Source organism: Leptonotus elevatus, chromosome 6, assembly GCF_054856555.1.
Source record: "Leptonotus elevatus isolate MCC_2025b chromosome 6, RoL_Lele_1.0, whole genome shotgun sequence".
Taxonomy (NCBI): Eukaryota; Metazoa; Chordata; class Actinopteri; order Syngnathiformes; family Syngnathidae; genus Leptonotus; species Leptonotus elevatus.
This window is the reverse complement of record NC_141244.1, coordinates 10,255,486-10,282,652: the sequence shown is the minus strand read 5'-3', so window position 1 is coordinate 10,282,652 and position 27,167 is coordinate 10,255,486. Positions and strand designations below refer to the sequence as shown.

General features: G+C 38.9%; 2 protein-coding genes across 6 annotated transcripts; both read right to left on the bottom strand.

Annotated features, from left to right (window-relative positions):
• Positions 1-273: 273 nt before the first annotated feature.
• On the bottom strand, positions 274-21,133 carry hace1 (HECT domain and ankyrin repeat containing E3 ubiquitin protein ligase 1). 2 transcript variants are annotated; one of them, XM_086079145.1, is made up of 25 exons: positions 20,831-21,133; positions 19,917-19,971; positions 19,637-19,726; positions 18,525-18,629; positions 18,075-18,150; positions 17,794-17,925; positions 16,596-16,678; positions 15,759-15,855; positions 15,564-15,665; positions 15,379-15,485; positions 15,109-15,259; positions 14,323-14,385; positions 11,307-11,608; positions 9,396-9,464; positions 9,160-9,247; positions 6,791-6,902; positions 6,454-6,551; positions 6,212-6,299; positions 5,962-6,111; positions 5,531-5,727; positions 4,740-4,871; positions 2,536-2,634; positions 2,146-2,216; positions 1,949-2,062; positions 274-1,340 (listed from the first exon to the last, which is right to left on the bottom strand). In XM_086079145.1, the coding sequence occupies exons 1-25, from the start codon at positions 20,916-20,918 to the stop codon at positions 1,238-1,240; spliced, it is 2,772 nt and encodes a 923-aa protein (XP_085935271.1). In that variant the 5' UTR covers positions 20,919-21,133; the 3' UTR covers positions 274-1,237. The 2 variants fall into 2 exon arrangements, with proteins under 2 accessions (XP_085935271.1, XP_085935272.1); XM_086079146.1 differs by lacking the exon at positions 14,323-14,385.
• Positions 21,134-21,603: 470 nt separating this feature from the next.
• popdc1 (popeye domain cAMP effector 1) lies at positions 21,604-26,955 on the bottom strand. 4 transcript variants are annotated; one of them, XM_086078424.1, is made up of 9 exons: positions 26,795-26,955; positions 26,595-26,688; positions 25,777-26,024; positions 24,514-24,638; positions 23,960-24,147; positions 23,669-23,777; positions 23,224-23,391; positions 22,974-23,115; positions 21,604-22,163 (listed from the first exon to the last, which is right to left on the bottom strand). In XM_086078424.1, exons 3-9 carry the CDS (start codon positions 26,006-26,008, stop codon positions 22,033-22,035), a joined length of 1,095 nt encoding a protein of 364 aa, XP_085934550.1. In that variant the 5' UTR covers positions 26,009-26,024; positions 26,595-26,688; positions 26,795-26,955; the 3' UTR covers positions 21,604-22,032. The 4 variants fall into 4 exon arrangements, with proteins under 4 accessions (XP_085934550.1, XP_085934552.1, XP_085934549.1 ...); XM_086078426.1 differs by having other exon boundaries at positions 24,514-24,601; XM_086078423.1 differs by lacking the exon at positions 26,595-26,688.
• Between the last annotated feature and the right edge of the window lie 212 nt (positions 26,956-27,167).

The following is a 27,167-nucleotide window of genomic DNA, read 5'->3' as shown; positions in this document are numbered from 1 at the left end:
GGCGATGTACGTACAATGATTTTGAATGAACAAATTGTGACCGGCTTCTTCACTACCACCAAGACATGGAGGAAGTGGACCATCCCATCCTAGCAAACGAGTCCCTTTAATTTTACACTCCTTTTGAGCTCCACTATTAGAGCAGCTTCATCTTTATCCATCCAGCCATCTATTATCTGAACCTTAATATTCATAGAGTAGTAAAATATTCCATCTTGGTCAAAAGAGAGAAGAAGAAAAAAAAGACTAAGAACAAAGAACTAGAAAACGCTGAACAATTAAAACTCAATTTTTACTATATATTCTCAATATATACATATGCAATATCATCCTGACACATCAGTAAATGCTATATCAGTGGTCCCCAACTTTTTTTGCACCACGGACCAGTTCAAACAAAGTACATGCTTTTTGCGAACCCGATGATTGATTGCTGCTTTGGTCTGGTGGCTGCTCAGCTACTTAGTAGCGGCTAAACTTATCATATTTTCCACATGTTCTTCCACTTGTTCAAATGATTCATTAGGATTGTTGTGTGGTGTTTTTGAGGCTTAATTTACTCCACGTCGCTTTTGAGATACTGCCAACCAAACAAGCGATGGTGAGGAACGATCTTGTCAAAATTGTGTAATCTTGGGAAGGTAACAGCAAGTCGTGGCTGTCCATCACCTGCACATTCGGTCATTGTTTACTTCTTGTTTCTTTTACTTTCTGTTTACGTTTTCAACTTGCAAACCAAAGTTGGGAAGGCTGCTGCCATGGACATTTCTGCCGCGTCTGATCCCTGTCTCCAAAAAAATAACAATTCTTGGTCATGTAATCACCCATCCCTATTAATTTTGCCCTCTGGAAGGTAAGCAACTGGTGTGTGTGTGTGTGTGGGGCGGGGGGGGGTATTTATGGGGCCAACATATGACCTAAAAAAAAAGTGGTTGGGGACCACTGCTTTAGATTATAACTCCATCATAGATGAAAAACTCACACACAACAAAAACAGACAGGCGTGACCCCAAAGGGTTGACAGGCAGGTAGGAATGAGGATGGAGAGTTTTTTTTGTAGGCAGCTCATCTCTCCTCTCTTCAATCTGATGTGCTACTCCAACTTGTGTTTCTTAACAAGAATGAATTTCCCTTTTTTTGGTCCAGCAAAAACAGCAGGTGAATACAAAGATGATGTCTGGAAAGGCTTGAGTTACATGACTGCAGACCCTTCCCAGCAGCACAACCGATAGGATGTTCATGCCATTGTATACCCGTAGCTCCCACAATGCAACGCTACCAGGAGGCGGTCTTTCAGGATCTCCTTGCTGGGGTATTCAGGCAGTTTCAGCATGTTGATACTGGAAATGGGAGAAATAACAAGGAAGCATGGTCAGAATAATAAATTGGCTCCAGATTTACGTTTTTTATGTTTTATGGGTCTTTTTTTAATGCAAGAGCATACAGAAGGCTTTAATGCAGCTTCCGACATGAAGAGGTGGCTTAAAGCAATGGTAATTATTACAGAAAACGGCCAGGAGGTGGCAGCAGAGTATTAGAGATCAGCCAGGGCCATGTTGTAACAAGCTCTTTTTGTCGGTGTTTTCACTAGGAATGTGAATATTGATAAAACTTATATTCTAATGCTAATTGCTGCAAAACTGAAACGGATAGAAAAATACTTTTTCTTCCTGGTGAAAGAAGAGACTAATCTTCCTTTTGGTAGGTCTATGTTTTTATAGCAATAGAACACACAAAAAATCTGTCAAAATCCAGTATAACAGCCGGGAGCGAAGGGGGTTGCTTCAGTGAAAATGGCTGGGAGTGAATGAGTTAAAGGGTATTTATGCAAAACCTGAATAATTGGTAAATTGGCTGCAGTCATTGCTGGAATGTAACCATCCAAACTATTCACACACAGTTAAACAAACGTACAAATCGGCTGAAAAAAGAAGTGTGGTGTGTTTACCAAGTACTGGAGGTAGGCAGAAGGTTGGAGGTGAATGGCACTGCAGAAATAGTGAACTTCTGTAAACCGCTGCCTCCCATCAAAAAGGCAAAGCCGCCATGAGGAACCCTGGAACTGATAGTGGAGAGTGAAAGTGGGTCAAAGACGGACTCTAAAACAATTTTCTTAAGAAAGAAGGGTCAACGGCGCAGACAAACCTTCCAGTGACAAACTGAAGCATCAGAACTCGTTCCTCCTGGGTGAGTTGTTGCACCACTTTCCAAAACCACTGGATACCACAGCAGACAGTAAAGTTAGCTGAACGCTAATGGCAAACAGTAAACTATGGTAAAATGTGTTTTCCCCATTCACACATTCAATATTTCTTTATACTGAATTCAATTACTTTTTCTCTTTATCACTGTATTATCAATGGGAAATAGAATCAACATCACGTTAAAGACGATCATGAAATTAAACTCTTATAGCGTCTGCACTGTTGGACAACAGGTCGTCCTTCCAATACTTTTCTGACAACTCTGTTTGCACATCTAGAAAAAACTCTTTGAGGAATCGGTCCAAGTCACGGCAGTAGATAAAGAGCCCACCTGGATGACTGGCTCCTGCGGGTCGTAGCCGCTGGTGTACTCCGTGTTCCTGCACCAATCCTGCACATCAATCTCTGGCATCCCTGACAGGAGGAGCTCCTGCACACAAGCACAACATGCATTCGGGGAAATTTATTTCACACAGTGATTGGCTTGTTATACGGAACATATCATTGCCAGTAATATGTCAAAGCCGTCTGTGTATTTATGGGAGCAATTCAGCATTCACTATCAGGGGTAGCGTGTGTGAATCATTTTGAATAAGGTGTGCAGCTGATCCTGCTGTGGTGTTCACACAGGCAATAAGTGTCAGCTTTCAGCTTTTTCAACACACAACAGTGAATTAGCAGCAGGCTGCTGAAAGATGACGATAATATGTGATAGTGAACTGATTATCTAAACAAGCAGGTTCGCAGGGTCTTAAAACGTTGTTTTTTAAAAGTCTAAAATCCAATCATTTGAATTTAAGGCCTAAAAATGTCTAAAATTCTCAGAGTTTACCTATTGTTTTTATTTAATTATTTTGTCTGACTTCCAAACAAATCTTGGTTTACAACAGAGAGGTTTTGTGATGTTTTTTTTTTTAGTTATGTTAAGTGTTTTGCATTCTAATGTTGAAAGAGCTGTGAATAAATTCTGGACCTCCAATTTTCCTTCAAGTCTTACTTTTTTTCCCATTATCGATGCGAAATGGGTCTTAAATTGTATTCATTATGGTATTTAAGAAAAGTCTTAAAAAGTCTCAAATTTGGCTTGTTGAAACCTGCAAAGACCCTGCAGTCGACTTGTAGAGTCAAGTATTTAGACAGTGAAAGTTCATGATTTTGTCTTGACACCACCAAAACGGATTTGCAGTAAAATCCAAATTGAAAGGATGAGGTCACTTTGTTGTAAATTGTCTGTATTTGTGACGGTCTTGATTGTTGATATGATTACCTTCTCCAGAGTATCTTTGACTGATGTTGTATTTTTCTTGCCTAAGGAAAGGTTTATGCAATCATCCACTTGAGCTGTGTTACCGCAAGTTACTCTAAAAGTAATTCAAGACTTCTCAAGGACAACTATTGAGTGTCTTCACTGATCAAATATCCAAACCTATCTGGCGCAACGTGAAAAAGTAATTGCCCCCGGAACTGATTACTCAAACTCAATTTGGAGCTTCATGGAAAGGTTGTGAATACTTGTGAAGTGGTGCGGAGCATACACTGTAGAGCAGTCGTCCACTGCCCGCACCTCGATCTCTCAAATCACATTTCCTATTATGTGTATGACGGCCTACCGTCTCCAGGCCGTGCACATGCTAGCAATGCTTCACATGAAAACTGGAACATGTTCAGAGGCTGCTACGAGACAAGGACCGGTGGATGAATATGCATCATCTGTCCTCGGCTTTATCTCCAAGTGCATAGAGGATGTTACCAACGCCAAGACTGACATCACTCACCCCAATCAGAAACTCTGTCTGAATGCAGAGGTAAAATCGCTACTGAAAGCCAGGGATACTGGATGAGATGCCCTTAAGAATTACTCAGACTGATGTGTGGAGGTCTCTGAACAGAATTAAGCCACATAAAGCTGCCGGCTCCGACAACATCCAAGGGCGGGCTTTAAAGGACAGCGCTCCAAGTGTTGACAGACATATATTGTATTGGAACATCTCCCACAGCGCACACCTCAAAATGGAGAAAGTATAAGTAGCTTGGGATCTTGTTTACAACAGTGAGTGTACTGTATGACACATAGCATATATTACTGTATGGATAGATATCAATACATTAAGTTTTTTGGTTTGCAATTCTAATTCAACCAATGCAGAAAGCAACCTTTAATTTTGCTTCAAACTGACATGTTCGTAATATTGAATGATTTTGTGGTGCGAGGAGAGAAAACAGGTTTCCCAGTCAATACTTTCAAAGGGAGAAATGACAGTATGACCGAGGCGTGTCTAACAAACGCAGGGTGGAATAATACAATTGATCCATCTGCGAGTGAGAACATTAAATCTGCCGGCACACAAACATCTGATGGAGCTAAATAAGGAGGGGCTTCAAGGTGACCCCAGCCTCCTGTTTCCACCCCCAAGCTAGGCATGGCTAATCAATCCCTACATCAGATGCAAGTGGGACAAGCCAGCATAGGGGAACAAGGAGAATACCAACTGTAAAAGAGCGCAATAGAAAAAAGAGGCAAGGACAAGCACTTACCAATTCGTATTCATCAAAAAGCTGAATGAGCGAGGGCGGGATGAAAGTGTGGAATCCTTGCAAGAAGGCGTTTATCTGAGGCTGGATGGCCCTTGTCATTCTTAGCTCAGTCACCAGCTGGACATACTCTGCCTGGCATGCACAAACGTACAGACACACATGCACCCACAAAGATTAAAGTCTTTGTGAAATATAGATAGACAAGTGAAAGACACAAGGCTCATTGTTACCATATACTTTAACACAGGTCATGCTTAATAGTACAGTGCCATCAACAGAAAGAAAGTGGTACTACTGCCCATGTAAAGGGCACCCAACTGTCATCGGAACTACAAAAACACACACAAAATATTCCAAATCTTTTGCTTCTTTGATAAACCTCTGATTACCTTCAATCAAAAAATATTCATGAAATAAAAGGAGCAAACAGCAACAACGAGAAGCCCCCCCCCCCCCCCAAAAAAAACATTCACATTCAGCATTTTCATGTGATTTGTTTTGTGGTTGGTTCAAGGTTATATTAATTAACGACTTCCCTGCATTTGATGGGTAACCCTGCAACCCGCCCAAAGAGTCCAGCCTCGCATTGAGTGCTAAATACACAGAACCGGTATCTGACAAAAGGCAAATGACTTACCAGGAGCCTTATGAAAAACATTTTGCTTTCCGTATGCAGACTGGTTGACTAGTTTGTGCATGTGATTAATATTTTTTAAATATTTTATTTATTATTAAAGAGAAACTTTCATTCATTAGAAAATTTAAAAATTGCATATTTGTACCTATTGTACCTTATTGTCTTGAGTCACAAGGATGCTTGTGCCTCCTGGTTTGAGCGGAACTTCCGCCATGGCGCCAAACACATCTGTTTCCACAGAAAAGGTGAGCTCCAGACCCAGATCACTGATGTCATTGTCCAAGATCCACTGCAAGTTCTTGGCATACTCCGGATCGATGGATGACACATCCTGGTAGTTCACTGGGATTCCTGAAACAGTCAAATGCACGCATGCCACAAAAATAAGCCTTACATGCAGTCACTTAAGTGAATCTAGACACTTGATTATGACGGGAACAACTACATAAATAGTGCAGCATTAACTTTAACATTAACTCTGTGGTTGAGTACTAAGAACCAAGCTAATACAGGGAGCTAGTGCAATCCAAAAAGTATGATGGACTACAAATATTTTTCATATTCAAACTGTAGAATTCCTTTTACCCAGGATGTGCTTGTAGAAGGAGCGGGTGAAATAGATATTAACCAGCTGCCTGTGATACAGAGCCAAACCCAAGATCTGGCCTGCAAATCGGAAGTAGTTCAGGTGGTCTGGATTTACTGAGGAGTTACTGTTGGGCTGGAAAGTGGTACCTGGGAAGGAAAAAAGCAAGCAAGAGACACAGATACAAACCTTAATTCAGAAAAAAATGGCTTGTCATACTGGTCTCAATAAAATCGAAACACTCTGTACCATCAGCTGATTGAGTGAAGAGAGCATAGTCTGGATTGATTATCTCATTGGACAGGATGTCAAACCATTCCCGAACAACACCCTGACCCTGCAAGATAGACAAGACAGTCAGACAGATCTCTCGCCAAGTGGCATCAGTGGTGATTAATCATCTGACAACTGAGAGGGTCAATAAAAATTTTCTTGCTCAAACAAACAAAACAAAAACATGAATGCCAGTATGCCACCATCCAAAAACCCACCATCCCCTCCTCGCCATGAAAGCGGACAGCAATCCCTTGCTTCAGTTTCTCATTGGTAGACTTTGAAACCATCTCACAGCTGCTCCAGAATATTGAGTCTGATTGCAAGGGAAAGGGATTTTACATTACGTGGAAAAATTGAGGAAATAAATACATCAGATAATTCATGAAGAGCATAAAAAAAAATCCTTCATGAAAAGTGTCTCTAATAAAAGTATGAGATCAATAAAACTTTATGAGGACAGAATAATCACAACTCTTGTATATTAAATTTGTTCGTCTGTTTAGTCAATGCTGCGGTCGCAACATATTTTTTATTTTGTTGGGCTGTGTGCACCTCGATGGATCAGCAGGATGTCACTCTCATTGACCGGACGATGAACCATATCGGAGTCTGGCTGTCCAGCCAGAAGATGCTCGTAGAACCACTCACAGCGATCCTTGAAAGGCTGCAGTGGAAAACACAACAAATATCACAAAAAGCATTTCCCCCTTTAAATTAATGAATACGTTAAATTGCTTTAGACTCTGGATTTTCAGTTTCAACCAATAGCCTAGAAGGGCTTCATTGTTGAAATACTCCTCTGTAATACAGAGTTGAAGCTAAGCGCTATTTGCATAATGTATGCCTTTGTTCTCTAAGTGGTAGAGGTAGAGCGAGGGTGAGCATGGAGGAGAGAATGGCTTTTCCTCTGTGAGGGCTGTGAGGCGTACCGAAAGTCAGATGAAATCAAATTCACCAGGTTAAAGTCTGTAATTAAAACAAGGGCCGGCTCCCAGGTGAGCCATAATCCGTACATAACAAGGATTCAATGCTGAAGCTCAGATATGAATGCTGACAAGCAAGTGAATATTGCAAAAACTTTTTAATTTAAGGAGCCACATGAATCGAACTTGAGGAGAGTGTTATTGCCGTGGCTATTTAGGCAATCATCCAGATCCTGTAAGGGAACTGTCAAAAAAATAAAACAATCAACTCAAATGTTTACATTTTTAAAACTAATTAATTGCACAATTTCCCGTAATTAATCAACATTTTCTACATCTACTATTTTCTATGAAATTTATAACAGATATTTACATGAGCAAAAATTCTGGAATTACTGTAAAATCCTCAAATAGAAAGTATATTTAGATTCAAATATTGTTTGAATTTGGCTTTTAATCACACCAAAATAAATACAAATGTAAACAAAATTAACAAATGAAAATCAAATATTGCTTTTGAATTGTAGTTCAACAGAATTATGTTTAAAAACAAACTTATTAAACAGGCCTGGACAAAAATGATGGTATCCTTAATATTTTGTTGCACAACCTTTTGAGGTAATCAAACTTTGTTTTTTTTTGTCCATGTGTGTTTGTGTGTCTATATCCAATAAATTAGCAGCCTGACATTAAAATCTGGGACCTGATGTTTACAGCAAATCTTTCATCTCTGGTGCCAGCCTGCCTTCATTTATTGGATCCCGTTTTGACTGATAAATCCAGGATTTTTTAAAGATTAGATATACAGTAAATATGTTGCATGTTTGGATTTGGTTTGGAGCAGATTTTTAGAACGCATTGGACTTCATCTTCCTCACATTCAGGTCAGCATGTTTATTTCCTCTTCCTGAATCAAATCTGAACTTGCTGATTAAGAAAATGGACTCGTCCGTTGCATGATAAAGGAGTGAGCTGTTAAAAACAATCATGATAAATTAATAATTTTGATGGTTTTTAAACGTGTAAATTAAGAGTAAAATAATTGCTTTAAATAAAAATAAAACTTCATTATTCAGTATTAGATGTATGGGGACACTTGGAAATCTTGAGGCCTCGTGCATTTGCCTGTGGTTGCCTAACGGTAACTAAATATGTAACACAAAAATATTTAATATTTTCCCTAAGCCAGAGATACTGAAACATCAGACTCTTTTTCACACATTGGAATGGAATGGACATACATTTCAACAGAAACACTCACTGTAAATACTCTTATAGAATGTCTCACCAGAGTGGAAGCTATTTTAGCTGTAAAAGGGGTATCAATTCTATATTCAACATAATATTTTAGTTTTTCTGGTAACAATGCATCTGTGTCATGATTTTTTCCAGAACAGCTCAAATAATATATTAAACACAGATCACAACTGTATCGGGCAGTCACCAAAATCCACTGCACACAATTCCCCAAATCTTTTGTCCAAGTCTATTTTAGAGGGGTATCAAAACTTAGACCCTGCAAGTAAATACTGGCCTGTGGGAAGAATTTTAAAGTGAAAAAAATAAAGTAGCAAGGCTGAAGTTTTACGTTGCGTTAAAGGTTCACTTGATCATTTTTCTGTCTGTGAGGCGGTGAACTATGATTGGATGGGGGCAAGAAAAGGAAGAGCGAGACTGTTTGCAGAGAGGAGAACAGACAGTTTAGCAGACAGCTACTTTAAGTTCTGCAAGCCAACAGCCAACATAATATGTCCTTCCAATTCCAACGATAAACATTTCCGCAGAAATGAGTCCTGAGGAAAATCATATAAGTCTTACCAGAGTGGAAGGTCTTTCAGCTATAAATGGGATACCAAATTTATTTTCACTTCTTCTAGGTAGTGGTATAGTGATTAAATAATTTTGTTTCTACCATTTAGATAGTAAGCCTCCATGAAAATCGAGAAACAATATTTAAGGTATAAACTATCAATACTTCTCCGACTGCGTTTTTCTTACCTGGCCCTTAATGATATGCATGAACCGTGACATCAGCTCCGGACATTCCAGTAGAAAATGGAAGTGGTTAAAGATTATCTTTGGATTCCTATGAAGTGGAAGCACAGACAAAAGAAGATTCTGCAATGTGAATGGTGGGCAAAAGGACAAAAGTCTAAGTAAACCCATTGATGTCTTTCCAATCAATAGCCAGTCTCTTGGCACTGTGAGGAGTCTGATGTCCTACACCGACTCACCTGTTTACAAAGCACTTCAGCACCTCGCCATGCTTGCAGACAAACTCAATGAAGTGAGGGGATGTCATTCTGGGTGAGGAAAGAGAAGAAGTGATGAGTGAGAAAGGGGAGCCAAATGGACAGCAACAACAATTCTGTGGCAGCCTCTGCTTTCCAATTAGATATAGATTACTCATCTGAAACAACCAAATGTCTACACTGAAAATGATGAATTGCCGTAGCAGACCAAACTAGACCAGACTCCTAATCAAGAGCAGGGTGAAGAACAACAAAAACAGGAAGACAGGCATCTTATTCCGGCAGGCGGGTCAATAGTGGAATTCCATTGGCTGTTAATTAGGTATACTTAATGATCTAATTTAGTATAATTACAGACTGGCTGAGAGTTTAACTTAACAATGTGTGGAGATAAATAGGTAGACGAGGGCAAGAAGAAAGAAAAATATTGAAAAAAGTATTAAGTAATTGTAATTGTGCCCCTCCCATAATGCAATAATAATAGCAGTAGTTATAGTAGAAAGATCATTGGTTTACTGAATACAAACTTGAAATTGTATATCATACCATTTTTACACTCTCCTAAGAGACCCATAACAAGGCTACTGTTTAACATCCAAATTATAATGGCCACAACAACACTCCAATAACTAACATGAAAATTGTCCAGTCTTTAAATAACGACTTAGCCATCCCCTGTGGCACAACAGTGAATATACACTGTATCTGTTGGAAGTTAAGCACCCTGTGGCGTCCGTGGCTCAGGGTGTAGAGACGGTTGTTCAGTAACCAGAAAGTAGGCTGTTCGATCCACGCTCTCCCCAAGTCATGTGTCGTTGTGTGTCATTGGGCAAGGCACTTCACACACGTTGCCTCCAGTGCTACTCACACTGGTGTATGGAAGGTGCGAATGTTTGGTGGTGGTCGGAGGGGCCGTAGGCGCAAACTGGCGGCCACGCTTCCGTCAGCCTGCCCCAGGGCAGCTGTGGCTACTTAAGTAGCTTACCGCCACCACAGTGTGAATGTGTGAGTGCATGAATAATGTATCCATTCCATTGTAAAGCGTCTTCGAGTGTCTAAAAAAGATCTATAAAAATCTGATGCATTATTATTAAAGGAAAAAAATAACAGAAAAGCTACTCTTCATTAATATTTAGAGAAGGGACTTTTTGTGTTCTGCATGAATTTGTTATTAACACTCTACGTACTGTTGCTCAACAGGATCATGTCCAACAAAAGTAAATCTAAATTATCCTGAACAACTCCATGTGTCGTGTTTGGTAAAGCTATTTGGTTAAGGTCAAATTATAGAGCCTTATATCTGTATTCTCTATGCATGTAAGTTCGATCGCTGTAAGCTAGCGCGCAGCTGCTACACGCACACACCTTGTGTTGTCATTCACGTCCTCTTCTCTCGCTGGCGCACACACCATACGGAGATCACGATAATGCTTTCCGCTAACACTTTGTGCCGTTGCCATTATTCCTCGCCGCTGATTTGAGATCGACCGGGTTAGCCTCAAGACGCTAGCTTTCGGCTACTGCTCATGCATTGTTGTCCTACAGGGTGTTTTGTTCTTTTCTTTAATGTAAAGTGATGCATAATAGTGATTATAATAATAATAATAATAATAAGTTATTATTATTATTATCCATCCAGCTGAACGTTCACCCCGGCGTTTAATTCATACATACGCTTGCTTGCAACAGTTTTTTTTTGCTTGCATTACCACAACATCCTATTTCGGCAATATTTTTTCGACCTCCAATTTTATTTGGGCCGAATGCCGAAAATGTATATTTTTTTCTCATTTTCGGCCCCAAATTTTCAGTGGCCGAATATTCGGTGCATCACTAGTAAAAGCCAGGCTTCTTGCCTTCTCTATAGACTGATAGTCATTGCAGTAGACAAACCCTTGTGGCATCTGGCAAGAGCAGCACATGTAGAAGGCCTGGATCACAGCACTGAGCCGATTGGCTGTCATGGAGATAACGTCTTCCCCATCAGCATATGCTTCTGTTTCCATGACAATCTGAGGATCCAGGGAGGTGGGGAGCTTTGGTGTGGTGCTAGAGTGATCGACTTCCCGCTGCTTGAGAAGCAGGGAAGCTATCTCACTGTTGGAAGAGGTGGATGAGGGGTTCCTGTTTCTGTCCAGTTCAGTGGAGATCAGTACGAGCCACTCGTCCAGGGAGTGCCAAAGCAGCTCCAATGGCTGTTAACATAAGCAGAATGTGAGAGGTGAATTAGATTTAAAACACAAACACACACACACCCAGGGAATGTTTATTTTTTATATTATAAAAGAGGAATTGATTTTGCCTTCAGGGTATCTTCAGGTATCACTGCTGAATTCTAGCTTTTAATTAATTTTTCATGTTATCTGCAAACAAATTAAGGAAAGGAAGTTTCGTTCTATATTTTAGGCCACTTTTGAAACATTTGCTATATTTACAAATACCTGAAGATTTCCTGCCATGTAGCACCACCCCACACATTTTAAAATCAAGATTTTAGCAAATAAACAGGGGGACAAAAAGGTTCTAATATATTTCTAATGGTGTGAATTTTTGTAATCATACTCCAAATGAATGCAATGGCTTTGGCTATGACTAGTGCTAGACGTCTTATCAATTAATTTTAAATGCATTATTAATTCTTAAAAAAGGACAACTGTGTTTAACAATGCGTGAAGAGTGTTTTCTCAATTAGCCTGGAAGGAATATTAATAATATTATGGGAAAGTATAATTACCACTAGAACTAAGGAAAGAAATTTAAATTGTCACCAAGACCATTTGTCTTCAAAACACATCCACTCGCTTTAAATTTTAGAATGTTTAAATTAATTATATTTCTATAGTGACGGAAATTAGTAATTATATTATTTGAGTGTAACAGAGTACAATACTATCACATACAGTACACCTCCAAGATAAATATTGATTTGTTTTTTGATCCAACTTTTTAAACCGTGTATGTACGTGTGCCTATACATACTGTATTCTGCAGGGTTTGCGTTCCTGAGCATAACAGTGTAGGAGTAGGGTATACATCAGCACATTTACCTTCACACTGACATGACACCATTGCTGGCACCAAAGAGAACCAAACCAAAGCTCTGTCATTAGGTCACCAATATAACAAACAAATGTGTTTTTGTTTATACAGCACAGCAGTATATTTGGGCCAAGGACCTGTGATTTGTCGCTAAAAGTTAATGTGGAAAAAATAGATATCCTAGATGAACAAACAGTTGCTAAATATAGGAACAATGCTGCTAATACTAGGACATTGCAAAAGTGAGTGCATAAGTATGTGTGCACTTTTGTCCTACAGGGTGTTTTGTTATTTTCTTTAATGTAAAGTGATGCATAATAGTGATTATAATAATAATAATAGTTATTATTATTATTATCCATCCATCCATTTTTGTGACCGCTTATTCCTCACAAGGGTCGCAGGGGTGCTGGAGCCTATCCCAGCTGCCTTCGGGCAGTAGGCGGGGTACACCCTGAACTGGTTGCCAGCCGATCACAGTATTATTATTATTATCATCATCATCGTCATCATTATTGATGTATTATTGTTATCAATAATCATCATCATCACATTTGATCTACAGAGCAACCCATAAGTTTTTAATGATTCATACAACAGCGATTATCTCTCCTAGGCCATATTTGTCAGTTTAGAAAGGTCACTTTTTAAATTAAACCATCAGAATTGACTACAATTTAAATTTGTTCAGAGGAAACCCTGAAGTATTGTAAAAATAACTAAAGTAAATTTAGAATCAAAGACTCTTCTAATAGCTTTCTTTGCTCCTCGAATTTCTCCTGTAAAATACAACTGTTAAACAAAACGATCAAAACGACTGTGCTCAGCAGCAGGACACTTCAGAAGGGTTGATTTGCGAGGCCCCATGGTGGGAACTTGAGCATGCCATTTTACTCAGAGATGATATGCCAAAGACATACAACTAATATGCTATTTAAATTTGACTTCGTAAAGTGCACAAATTACTTGAGATTTCTCCAACAATCGTCAAATAAAACTGAAAGGAAAAGTCCATGTTTGTCCATCTTCTCACCAGTGGTTAAGTTAGGCTGCAGGTTACAAAGACCATAACAGTCAGGAAGTAAATAAAACTGACTTTAACTGAGGGTTGTTGTTTTGTTTTTTTAAATCTCCCTCCAGAGTTAACGCTTTAATTTTGTTAGCCCCAAAATAAATAAAAAAAGAGGAAGAAGCAAACTACATACCTAAACTTGAATATAATATAGTTGCTTTGCAATTGTACGTGTATTGGATTAAAGCAGAGGGGAAACACCAACATACTGTTATATACAGTATGGTTGTATTAGTCTATGATTTTACTGGTTTGCCCCAATTGACCTCGAACTATGGGGTACATGGGCCCTGAACGACAATAAATTTTGACACCCCTGGATTACAGTATATACTGTGCATGTTCGTAGCCACATAGCTTACTTAGATTTCTTCTAAGAATATTACATTTTCCTTAATCAGATGGAGTAGTTAACAGAATCAAGCAATCAAACAAATCAAGGAAGACAAAGCCTTGGGTTAGGCAATAGGACAACATAGTGAAATTTCAAATAAAAGAGATTATTAATAAAACATTTTGTTTTTCAGATTTTTGACTGACATTTTTTTTCTGAATGACGCTGAACAATTTTACTTGAGCTAGTACTGTAAACAAATAAAATATTATTGACCTTATTGTCAACTATTGCCTAATCCAAATTGTATTTTCAAATACGTTTGAAAATAATAATAGATTCAAGAGAAAGGGGTTAAAATAAAAAAGCCCAGATCATTGATTATATGAAAAAACAACAACGTCAATATATTGATATTCACAGATTAATTAAATAAAGTGAAATAAAAGATGTCCATGGCTCACATCTAATACAGCAGAAGCTGTCCAAGTGTCTTTTGGAACAGCGTCTCCTTGTCTCATACGCATCTGCAACCAGCAGTGAAATGGAACCAGACGACAGTCATTGGGGGAAATTGTTACATAATGTAAACAGGTAAAATTACAAGTATTATTAGTGGATAAATATAATATTAGTAGTAGTAGTAATAAATGGATTAGTGCAGTTCACATTTGACAATGGTCTCTGGCATACAAATGAATCAACCGTATGATGATAGTGGTAGTATTAACTATTTATAAAGTCAATCTAATTTTGAAACCGAAATACTAATAATAAAAAAATGTGATCTCTGAAAAACACTTAAAATGAGTGATATACCCCAGCCAATTTAATCTGCTTGAATCTAATCAACTAGTATACAATAATTTCTGTATTGGTCATAATTATAATATGCAGTTATTTTCAACCTTGCAATATAAATAAGGAACAGTATATACTCTTAGACTAAAAATGGCAAAATCAAACATGCAGGTTCTCTTGGACTCTCAACCGCTATCATTAGGTCACGTTGCACCAAAATCATATTTCTCAAGTGTTCCTGGTATGCGATTTCACTAGTCATCTTTACCTGCTTTGCAACCTGGCAATACAGTTCCTCTAAATGAAAGCGCTTTACTGCCATCTATAGGTAAATATTATAATGACACACACTGCCTTAAAGCAGCATGTCCATGATAGCTGGCATCAACTCAGAAAATGCGTCACTTTACAGATTACAGTACACTGCACTACCAGTACAATGTACCAACCTTAAAGACCTGACTACGGGGAGTCTTGTTGCCGTTGTAACCCATATCGTTGCCATTACTGGGTGATGAAGGTCCCAAGCGGAATACATGGCAGAAAATGCGAACAATCCTCAAAAGGCTCTTCATCTGAGCATCATAGCTGCTGGACAGGCTGTGGAGGGAAGGAGGCATGACATGCAAATATGCTGTATACTGTAATTTCTCCCTCAGAATATATTTGATTACATTGAGTAGTGGCACGGCTATTGATTTCAGTGTTTCAAATCCTACCTGAGCAGTTTATGTCCATTAGTGGTGGCAACTTCAGCCAGACTTGTCAAGATTCTCTGGTAATTACTGTCACTCTGCTGAGAAACATGCTCCAATACCTGCCTGAGCTAGACACACGCACAAATTCCCTTTAACATATACTCAGGAATGAATCAAAGAATACCCCACCCACAAATTGCTCGAACCATATTTTCTTTGATGTCCTCATTCTGTGTCATCTGAATGAGTATCTGGAAGAGTTTGCTGTGGTGCTGAATGAGGATTTCACAGGTTTCTCCATATCCTCCCTTTAAAAAAGAAAAGAAAAAGGAAATGCACTAACATTAGCGCTAAACATCAGAGCAGGGGAAATGGGGCATGAGGTATGTTGCAATGCTAACCTGCACACAAAGATCGAGAGGAGAGATCCCATTCTTGTCAGCAAGATATTTGGCTCCTCGAGAAAGCAGGATCTGTGCCGTATCTCTTTGGCCATGGCTGCACAGTTGTTTGAATATTCAACTTAGTATACTTGTTACTTAAGAAAACTAAAATCTTTTATCACATTTGCTCCCAAAAACTTATATGTTCTGTTTTAAATATTACGATGCTCCCAAAGATGGATTTATACGTTTGTTTGTTTTTATGTTTTTTTATGCTAAAGGATACAGAAGGCTTAGATGCAGCCTCTGAACTGAAGAGAATGGTAATGGCAATGGCAGTTATTAAAAAACGGACAGCAGGTGGCAGAAGAGTATAAGAGATCAACCACGGCCTTGTTGCAAAAAGCTCTTTCCCCCAGTGTTTTAAACAGATTTGTAAATAATGATGAAACTTAGCTATATTCTAATGCTAATTGCTGTAAAACGGAAACAGATAGAATTTTTTTTTCCCTGATGAAAGAAGGGACTCTAATCTTTATTTTGGTAGCTTCGTTCTTTTAAATGTTTTTTTTTATAGCAATAGAACACGATATTTTTGCCAAATCTGTCAAAAATCCAGTAAACCAGCCGGGAGCGAAGGGGGTTGCTTCAGTGAAAATGGAAATTTTTCACAGGAGGATTTAATAGCAATAGAACACAATATTTTTGCCAAATCTGTCAAAAATCCAGTAAACCAGCCGGGAGCGAAGGGGGTTGCTTCAGTGAAAATTTAAAATTTTCACAGGAGGATTTTAATGAGACTAGTATTTCCATTGACACGATATAAGATTAAAATTAATTTATTGTTGATATTACCTGCAGGCAAAGTAAAGAGGTGTGGCCCCTGAGACGTTTGGTCGGTTGATGTTCGCTCCACTGTCCAGGAGGCACAACACCGTCTGACCAGACATGACACACATCAATCATACATAGGAAATTCTGGAAAAGGGCTAGTCTTATTAACAATAACTAAACTTATTAGCTACATACAAACCATGTGAGCTGGGAAAAATACTGTGTATAGAGGGTGCTCCTTGGTAAGCCTCAAGTCTAAGAAAGTGCCTGCGTATTGTCAAGTGCATGCAAGGCACCTTAAAGACAACAAAAGCTTCAAGATTCAGTATTTTCAATCATGGAGGCAGCACTTAATGAGCAGTAGGGCTGAACAATTAATGAAGCAGTATGCAATGTAGTCGAGCGCAATTTTCTAAGGCTGCAATTTGGGGGGGGGGGGGGGGTGCTGCTTCATTCTAGTCAGCCGGTTTCCAAATTATATGTAGTCTTTAATTGTATACATTTATTTAGATAATGTCATTGTCTAGATAAGTTCAATGCTTATGGAGTGCAGTCCACAAACTTAAATATCATCATATAAAATGGAACATATAAATGTAAGTAATAAAGCCACAAATTTGTTCACATTGTTGTGTGTAATGTGTCTAATATTTACGCCACACTTGTATGGTGGAATTTTGTTGCTGAAGTTATCAAAGTGAACACTTAAATCACTGCAATTCGAAGTGTCAAAATACATTAATGCTAATAGAAGTAGATAACTAGACTGACTTTCTATTAGTTCATGATTTAGTTTCCTTTATTTTAGCGTAAACCTAAGTGATAAGACCAAAAAAAAGGATGCAGGATAAATCTGATATTGTTTATTGTAATACAGATTATTTTATTGCTTGTTTGTTATAAAATACATGGAAGAGGACCTGGAAAAAATATATAATAATGTTAAATGGCAATCGTATATTGAGGGAAGAAAAAAAAATGCAATTTGATTATTTTTCAAAATTGTTGAGCCCTAATTAGCAGTCTGCCGAATTACACTTGTCAATTTGTGTGCAGATCTGTGTGGTGCATGTAACGAAACATCTTCAATCGCCATCATGATACGACAAAACTCTGAATGAATTGCTCACAGACACATATTCATATTCATTGTCAACCACGGCAATTTTCCAAGTAAGGCATGTCAAATAATGCGGCTAGAAACTTTAAAGTGGCTTACAGTTTTGTGTCCATTCTGACAGGCTACATGCAATGCAGTTTGCCCCATGGCATCCTCTACATCGACGTTGGACACATGCTGGACAAGATCGTAAAGAAGCTCAGTCCGACCATTCACTGCCAACCAGTGGATCTAAATCAAATGGGAGGATGAACAGTCAAGTCAGTGAGAGACATCTGACGACTGGTGAGGAGTTGAAATAAAACACTATTTTGGTTATTGGAGTAACGGTGATGATTACTAGCATTTGTATATAAACCAGTTGATTATTGACAACTCACTGCAGTTAGTCCCTCATTGTTGCAGATGTTGACATCTGCGTTGAATTCCAGTAGTTTGCCCATACATTTCTTCTGGCTGAAAGAAACAGAACCTTAGCTATTGTTTATCAGGGGATGTCTTTGAGTGAATTCACAGGACTTTAAAGCTGTTCAGTGTAGAAAGTTGCAAAAAAAATATCTTTACAATATGTTTTTAATGTGACTACTTATGACTCAAACATCTTCTCATTAGCAGAATAACACCTTAGCTGTTCACAATGGGTACTCCTGCAAGCCTGTGGCCAATTGTTGTCAGACAGGATTCGGGTTCGCATTTCCCGCTGTGACGTCATGCGCGCATTGTGTACATGAAGAAGGGAGTGTGCAATTTCATGGTTTGGCCACACGTGGCAGTAGCGATTGAAAATTCAATTGTATGCATTGAGCAGCTTTAATAATTTAAACTCTTACCCATTCCTTGCAGCAAGATGCAGTGGGGTACAGCCTGAGATGTCCTGGTAGTTTGGATTGGCACCTCGCTTCAACAGCAGAACAAGACACTCCACTGACCCACAGCTATGCCAAGACAAAATACATATCCAAAATAAATATCATCAATCGCATAAAGATACAAAAAGCCCTAAACTAAGTTTAAAAAACAAAAACAAATACGCTGTATTTAAAAAATTATATCTTCTATATAGCTTTCCAGTTCTCTTTGTCACGTTTTCACATTCCTTTTCCAGTTCAACTTCAAATTACTTACTAATAGTTATTAATTATGTCAAGACACATCATGAACTTACCACTCTTTTGTAAAAATAAAAATAGTGTAAGTAGACACAATAGTATTCCACTTAGATACAGTACAATGAGTATTTAGAAGCTATTGTGCAGATACTGTATCCTACTCCTACATTTATAAAATTGCAGGCACTTTTTGCAGCTTTTCAATTGCACGGTACCGGTTTGGTTCAGCTCTACTTACTGTAAATTGGGAGCAGCTTAATACTTAATAATTATACCACACTACCACGCCATGTGTGAAAACCAAACCATGTTGAACACGGCATTTGGAACAAGGATCCTAACAAGCAAAAAAAAGGCTAACAACGGATGAGCTTTCATTATTTTTAATTTAAGTTTTGATTAGCTACCCACGATATTCTGAAAGACATGATTTCCTAGTATTACACCTTCAAATTTGAATTACTGCTATTAGCATTCTCAGCGTCTCTGAGAGACAATAGTAATTATCTTTATGATATAACTACCCAATGTACTGTCACCACAACAGCAAACATATATGGGGTCACAATTCAGACGGATGAAAACGACTTAAAAACGGAAGATCTACATAAATGTTATTATTTAAAATCAACCATGTTGCAATGCTTCAAGTGCACGTGTGTTTTAGTTGAGATTTCCCTCTTAGCAATGTGATAATGCCATGATGATAATTTTGGTCCCTATAATTGTGACGTGAAATTTCCACACCCTTTCATCACTACAAATCACCAGCATTAAGCCTAAGTAAGTTGTGCACAGTGGAAAACCGCAGTTTGACATTAGCAAGGTCTTACTTGGCAGCAATATGAAGCAGACTTCTCTTCACACGTCCAAAGGCGTAGTTCACGTCAAACTTGGAGTTGAGTAGCAATTCTGACACTGACCTGTACAAAGCAGAGGGACAAGTGTTTTGTTTTCTGAGGTAAACAAGTAACAACACACATGTTCTCGACTGTTTGCAGCATGTGGAGAATGAAAGACACAAAAGTGGGCAAACGTTTTTGCATCAAATGGGTAATATTAAATGTGCGAACAGCAAAAAGAGAATCTTATAATATTTGGTTGAATGCTTACCTGTGTTGGTCAGCCATAACCATTGGCATTAGTGTATACACTGCAGTTTCATTATCTGTGGATGCAAGAATGAAGAAAGAAGGAGAATGGAGCTTTGGAATATCTTTTGTGACACCAGTCCTGGAACTATTCTTATACATCTTGTAATTATTATCATTTGTTTTCATTTGTTTTAATGCCAGTCCATCAAAATATGTCTTTACCTAAAACTGGTCCATGGTGCAACAATGGTTGGAGACTGCTGATGTAACGGATGTGTATTTGATCAATATGATGAATGCTTTGAGAATTGTCTCACATAGCACCTTTGTGTATTGTATAATGAAAGCTATCATGACAACAGGTGGCGGGAGGGATGTAATCAATTCATGTTGTGTGGGACAACATTTGACTCATCACATCTTGAACAAGTGAGCCTAATGGTCTGCAACCAGTACTGGCAATGGTGATTATGTCTCAACAAATTTGTGTTTAAAAAAAAAAAAAGAGAGCATTTTCTAACACAGGAAGTTGAGCAACATCCAAAATGACGTCCACTAAGGCAAGTCCTGTAGTCTAGACTGTATTATTTCAATTTTGGTATCATAACAGGAGCTCAGGACATTCACAGAGCTCAAGATTAATAATGATCAATAAATCTTATCAGGAGTTTACAAAAAATATTCCAGAAATGGGGGAAAATAAAAAACACATTAGGTACAACAAACACAATTGTATCCCAAACCAGCTGCTTATGGAAGAGCAAGTTTTCTTTCTCTATTTGTTGCTAATGATAATGCCAAAGGCACAATTCTTGATACAACTGGATTAGAGCTCATAAATTTGCTCATATTGACAGTACAGCCGCAGCTGCTGTACCTGTACGGAAACTGACGGAATGCGTTGCTTCCTCCGCATGCGTCATATTGTGTTACCTTCGGGGAGTTCCACAGTCCTGGCCCGGCGAAGGGAGCGTGTCAGTCGGTTGAGCTGTACGTTAAGCTGCTCCATCGCCCGTTCCATTATAGGTGGACAATCAACCAAGAGAAATTGCGGCGAAACCGCCGTGTTACCCGATACATTTATGTGTTCCAAATTCAAAAACGTTGCTCCTGGGCGTCGCCCATGGGCGCTGCGCGAGTATGACTTGTTCCTGATACAGTACACTGCTTTACAGCAAACTCATTATTTCCCTCCTGTGCTGCCCTCCTTCACGACAACGTTTACTGCCCCTTCCCGTTCATACTTCCTGTTATGATGACGTTCTACGCTAGTATGGTTCCCTGGGTAATGCAGTCTTTTAAGGTTTCTCGAACTTCCAACTCCCTCAAAATAACGATTACAAACAATACAGTAGTCGTAAAAATAAATAAATATAAAAAATAATTGGAATAAAATAAAATAATAATAATGAAAATGTTCTCTGTTTACAACTAAATTGAATATTTATCATTTTTATTTACCAGACAGACGCCATTATTATCATTTCGAATTTTTTATATTATTATTTATTAACTTAAAAGAGCAATGCCAATCACTAACATCAATCAAATCAATAATTACTTTGAAACACTGACATGGATATGGATTTAGGTTTCGCATTTGTGGAAAAATGTTGTAAAACCAATAGAATTTTTAAATAGAACACGAACTGTAAAAACCTCTGTAACTGAGTGAGAATCACGCTGAATGTAAAAAGGACACTTAATTAGGGAGGTGGTGGCAGGGTTTATTATTAGCCATACTGTAATGTCACAATCCCACAAACTTCAAAACGACTTGGTCAACAGACACATTTTCATAAAAAGTAGGCAGCTAATAACAGTATAATAATAAACTTTCCTTAGTTGTTTAAATTAACACGTGATGGGTGGCCAGGCACATTAGACAGATTACTCGCAATTAAAACATTTCCACAATATAAAGAACAATGACAACGGATATGTAAAACAAACACATTTCAGCATATTATATTACAAAAAACAAAACCAGTCTAAATTATTTAATCTTTTATATTTCTTGGCATTCATGATGTAATTCGGCTTGGATTGTGTGTGTGTGTGTGGGTGTGTGTGTGCGTGTGTGTGGGGGGTGGGTGTGGGGGTGTGGGGGTGTGGGGGTGTGTGTTTCCCCCAGGTTACGCTTCCTCAGTGGATGTGCTGGACAGACGGCAGGACTTGGAGGGATGAGATTCATCAAAAACATCATCCTCCATACCTTCATCAATTGGCTTCATTTTTGAAGAGACCTTGGCACCTGGTGATTTTTCTAGAAACAGACCACAACATAAAAAATAGCTATTTGATGTAACAAATTAGTTTGACCTGAGGGCAACTCAAAACATGATAACCCATTGTCAACGTATAGCTAATAATGCACATAGTGGGTTAATATTCCAGATCCTGCAACATGCTGGTGGATTTTGTAAAAGTAGATATAAAAAGCTCTCAGGATGGTACCCCATTAAAGTTGTGTCCATATTTAAACGTTAAGAGGCTTTGTGCTAAACAAAAAGAGCCTCTCTTCAGCAGTAAAAAGCATTTTGAAGGGCAACAACCTCTATTCTTTTTGACAAATTGGATTCACCTGATACAAATATTTGGTTTAATATTTTGCTTCATGTCTGTAAGTGCATAAATGACCTCTGCTGTGCTAGTTCAATAATAATGAGCTGTGGAGGGAAGAGATTCATTTAGTGTTTTTATATAAAAGCTGCAAAGAGCTGATTGAGGACCTGGGTTAGTTTAAAAAAAAACACACGTTTGTTTCTACTACACTCCACACTGGCTTGCTAAAATACTGTACCTATTTTGGGAAGATTTTGAAACATGAACTGCTGTATTTTGCACAGCACAAGTCTGGCACAAAGTGCAGTCTAATTGTGCGCATGAGTGGAGTTGTCAGCATTGTGAGCGTGAACACAGGCAACTTCCATCCAGTGGAAGCAACCCCTCTTATTCCCTTTAAACAATGTAATTTTATAATTTTACTTAAAGAGGATCAGTAAAAAAAATAATAATTTTTTTTTACAAGAGGGTGTACAGTATGTTTGGGGACCAAAACCTCACAGTGACTTACGGAGAGAGGATCCCGCAGATCCACCTCTTAGGATCTGATTAAGCACATCGTCACTATCACTGGTGCTGGCCATGCTGTTCCGCATTTGCATCATAGACAGCTGGGAGCAGAGACTGGGCTGCCGGTCCATCTTCTTCACTGCCTGAGAAGCAACAAAAGTCATTTTATCATCTGCTATGCAATCACAAATCAAAAGACTTGTTGAATTGTTGTGATCTCGTCATTATCTTCTAACTATTATTGTACCGACCTTGTCACTGAGTGTGGGGTCATTGAGAGAGTAGAGCTTATTGGTAATGTCCTTACCAATGAGGTACCTAAACACCTCATTAAGGAATGAATCTGACTCCAGGAAGTAGGTGAGTCTCTCTCGTGACCAACAAATATATTTACAATCCTCCTCCGCCACAATGGTTACCTATCAGTCACATTATTAAAAAAAAAGAAGGAAAAGAAAGAAGGCACACTGTAAATGTTTCACACATATTAGCTGGGAATAGAAACACAAATCAAACATCGAGCCTCATTCACCAATAATCATTGTGAATACATTTGCGCCTTTGCATGCGCTTACAGCGTTTTCGAAAAGCAAGCGACAGTTTCACAAACATGAAAGTACATGAACGCACCATGTGTTTTGACTTATTTTATAGCAATCACATCTAAATTTGAAAGTAAATAAAGAAATGGAATACCTGGAACTTCTCTCCTCTGTGCATTAAAGTGGACCGAAACTCTGGTGAATCAATAAATGCGTTGTAGTAGATGTTGTGAAGAAAATGGCCTCGATAGGACACTTTCATCCTGTTGCACAGAAACTTACAAGTCAGAATGAATACTTAAAAACAAAAAAGACGGAACACATTTCCTTCTAAATGTAATCTTAATCATGTTCATACAGAGCCTTTTTTCTAAAGTAATGTTTGCACATCTAATAGTAATTAAGGCTAAGAAACTCGGTAACAGAGTCATGGAACCGTACAAACCTCCCTTTGAGAAGAATGCTGAGTCGTTCGTCCACAGAGGTCTTGTCCTCTGCAGCATAGGCCTGTCCTTTACTTAAAACCTCTATGGTGCAGAACTGACCCGTGAGTCTCCGAAATAGAGCCTCTCTCACATGTAGGGGTTCAAACATCCGCTTATACACCGACCTCAGCTCCCTATCGATCTTAATCTGAAAGAGCGGGGGGGGGTGGGGGGTAGTCAAAATGTATTCTTTGTATAACAGTATAACAAGCTAGTACTGAAGACCTCCAAGAGTAGAAAAAGGCACATTGGCTGAGGAAGAGAAGTCTTGTATTGTATTGTAGTCCTGCTCTGATTCTGTCACTTTGCTTTTGGCATATTACTTTGCCAAACCCCACCAGAGGTATTTTCTCAAAATGGCATCACATTACTACAAGGTAGAAGAAAACTCAGGAGGATATGTGACCTCCTTCTCAGACAATGTAAACCTGGACTCTAACTCTCAACATAAATATACATACTGTACTTCCCACCCCAAATGCAGTTGGTTAGTCACCAGCAATGCGTAACTCACCGGCCTGCGTTTGTATAAGAGAAACAACAAGTGCATGATGTTGACCACCAGGAAAACCACGTTCCAAACCATCACGTCCATGTTACACCTGTACAAAGTTGCCCAAGCAATGAAGAAACCACATCCTGTCAGGATGAAATAAAAATGAGAAACACAAACAGCTTAAAGGTACAGTGTATTTCAAATTTAAAGGTACGGTAATATGTAGGGCTGTGTTAGTGGTGGACTAATGGAATGCACCAGTTTTATGAAGCACTTCTACAGTGTCTCAGACAGACTTCACGTGGCAAGCCTACCTCCAATTACTACCAAATATTATTTGAAGTGAGCAAGTAACCGGGCGAGGAGCAGTGTGAGCGGGGAGCAAGAGCGGCTGAATTATTAGTTCACCACTAGATGGCGCTAAATAATATACACTATCTCTCTAAGACAGTGGTGTCCAAACCACGGCCCAGGGGCCATTTGCGGCCTACTGTCCATTTTCTAGCGGCTCTTAGCATATAAAAAAAAAAACTTTAACACAGCCTGCTTTTCTTGATATGCAAAGAAACTATTTAAAACCAAAATAGAAATATTTCTCTTTGTGATTTAATTAATGAAGTCAGATATTTCAGTTTCAGACGCATAAATATTGTCCTCCATGTTCCACTGTCTCTGTAAAGGTCTGCTTTGTGAACATATCATATTAGGGATTAACTAAAAATCCTCAAGTAAACACCGCTTTAAAAATAGTTATTTTATTACCGATTACTCTTCCTTTGATTCTGAATGTGGCGATTGGCTCAGGGCTGGGGCGGATTTATTCTGGCAGGATACAGGGGTGTGGGCCACCCCAAAATCATGAAAAATCCCAAACTGTTAAAGTTTGGACACCACTGCCTCTAAGGACATATTATATTTACATCAATACAAAGTGCCACTAAAATCCAGCTATCCCATATTTTTTCTGTTCTATTTCTCTTACTTGAGCCCTTTCCCCTTTTCAGTCCCTCTGAGACATGGCTCTTTGAACAGACTCTAAATAAATGACCCTTTACAACCGCCTTTCCCATGAATCTTGCTGCTTCCTGTCTCTTGTCTGGTTCCAAGTGGAAGATAAACATGTTGTAAATACATGTTCCCTCCACCATTATATTCTTCCTTTATCTCTCATCTGTTGGAACCTTACATAAGGGACATCATTTTTATTTAGCTCTTGAAAAAAATAAAACAATGGCAGCTTCCAGCTTTGAGAATGCCACTAGATGATGGCGCACTACAGACCTGTCGCTAGGAGAAGGCGAAGTAGGATCATGTGCAGACCAAGCGTGGTGGGGATGAGCAGGCCCAGCAGCAGAGACATATTCCCCAGGTGGAAGAGAAGATGGTGGGCGTTCTCCCATTCCTGGCACGTGGTGGCATTGGGCTCCACAGACGAGAATACAGGGGTGGCTGAGTGGAATGGGGGAAGACTTGTGAAGAGGAGGGGTGAGGACGGCCCAGGGGTAGAGGACATCCTGCTGCAGGGTCACCTTGGAGTGGAGGTTAAAAACAGATCCCAGTGGGAGTGAAAATTTACTCAGGGTTGAAGCATTGAGGATTGTCAAATAGGATTTCTTAAAAAAAAAAAAAAACTTTTAGAAGGTGAGTGTGTTCTGGAATGTCAAGAATGCAGAGAAATCAAAGTTGACAATGTACGCATTTTAATTGCAGTTGTTTTGTTCTAGATGAGCTGGTGTCAATTTTTGTGTTTTCTTCAGTGCAAAGTCCAGTTAACTGATCATGTTTCTGAACTGACAACAGCATGGACCCGAAAAACAAAACTGTAAAATTGAATTGCAGGGGGGACTTGAAAAAGTATTTTCACACTGTGAAACGTTAATAAAAATGTTTATGAAAATATCAACCCAGCACAAAAACTAAGTTTTACACTGTATACTGCATACACATTATTCACATTTAAAATTACCGACGTATGGTTTAAAATGTACTCGGATGTTATTTCATTTAGTTAAGCTCAATTATCATATGGAATATAAGAGTTGGATTATTTTTGTCAGTCTATGATGAAATATATTTATTTAACACATGATCCCATATACCTTTTGTATCTTTCCCGAAGATGGACAACAAAAAATTTCCGGCGTTATCTCTAGCAGATGCTGTGCATGATCTTGGCCGGCACTGGACGGGGTGCTTTTAAAAATAGACACGCACATGCTCAGTTTCCATCGTGGAATTTGTCACACCTACAACTTTCTGAATTTGTGCTGAGAATATAAATGCTGTGTTTGTTACTTACCGATTCAGCGACAGCCAAAGGGTTATTTGTGAGGAGCAAAGATGGAGGGAAGACTTCTTTGAGAGACTACGTCAAAAGAAGAGTGAGCTGCAGAAAGCATTTGCAGAACACTCTGGTGGGAGAGTGGTAGGGGGAGGTGTTGGTGGGGGCGTGTGTGTGTGTGTGTGTGTGTTGGGGATTGGGGGGGGGGGGGGGCCTGGATGATGTACATCGCACATTCCACGGGGTTGACAGGCAGAGACTAAAAATGGACAAGGAGCGCAATTGCAGTGCCTGCGAATTTCGACAGGGGGAGCCACAATACATTTGAACAGCCATCCATTAATTTATTATCGTTGAAAAACTTGATACACCGTTAGATGGTTCTCTATTA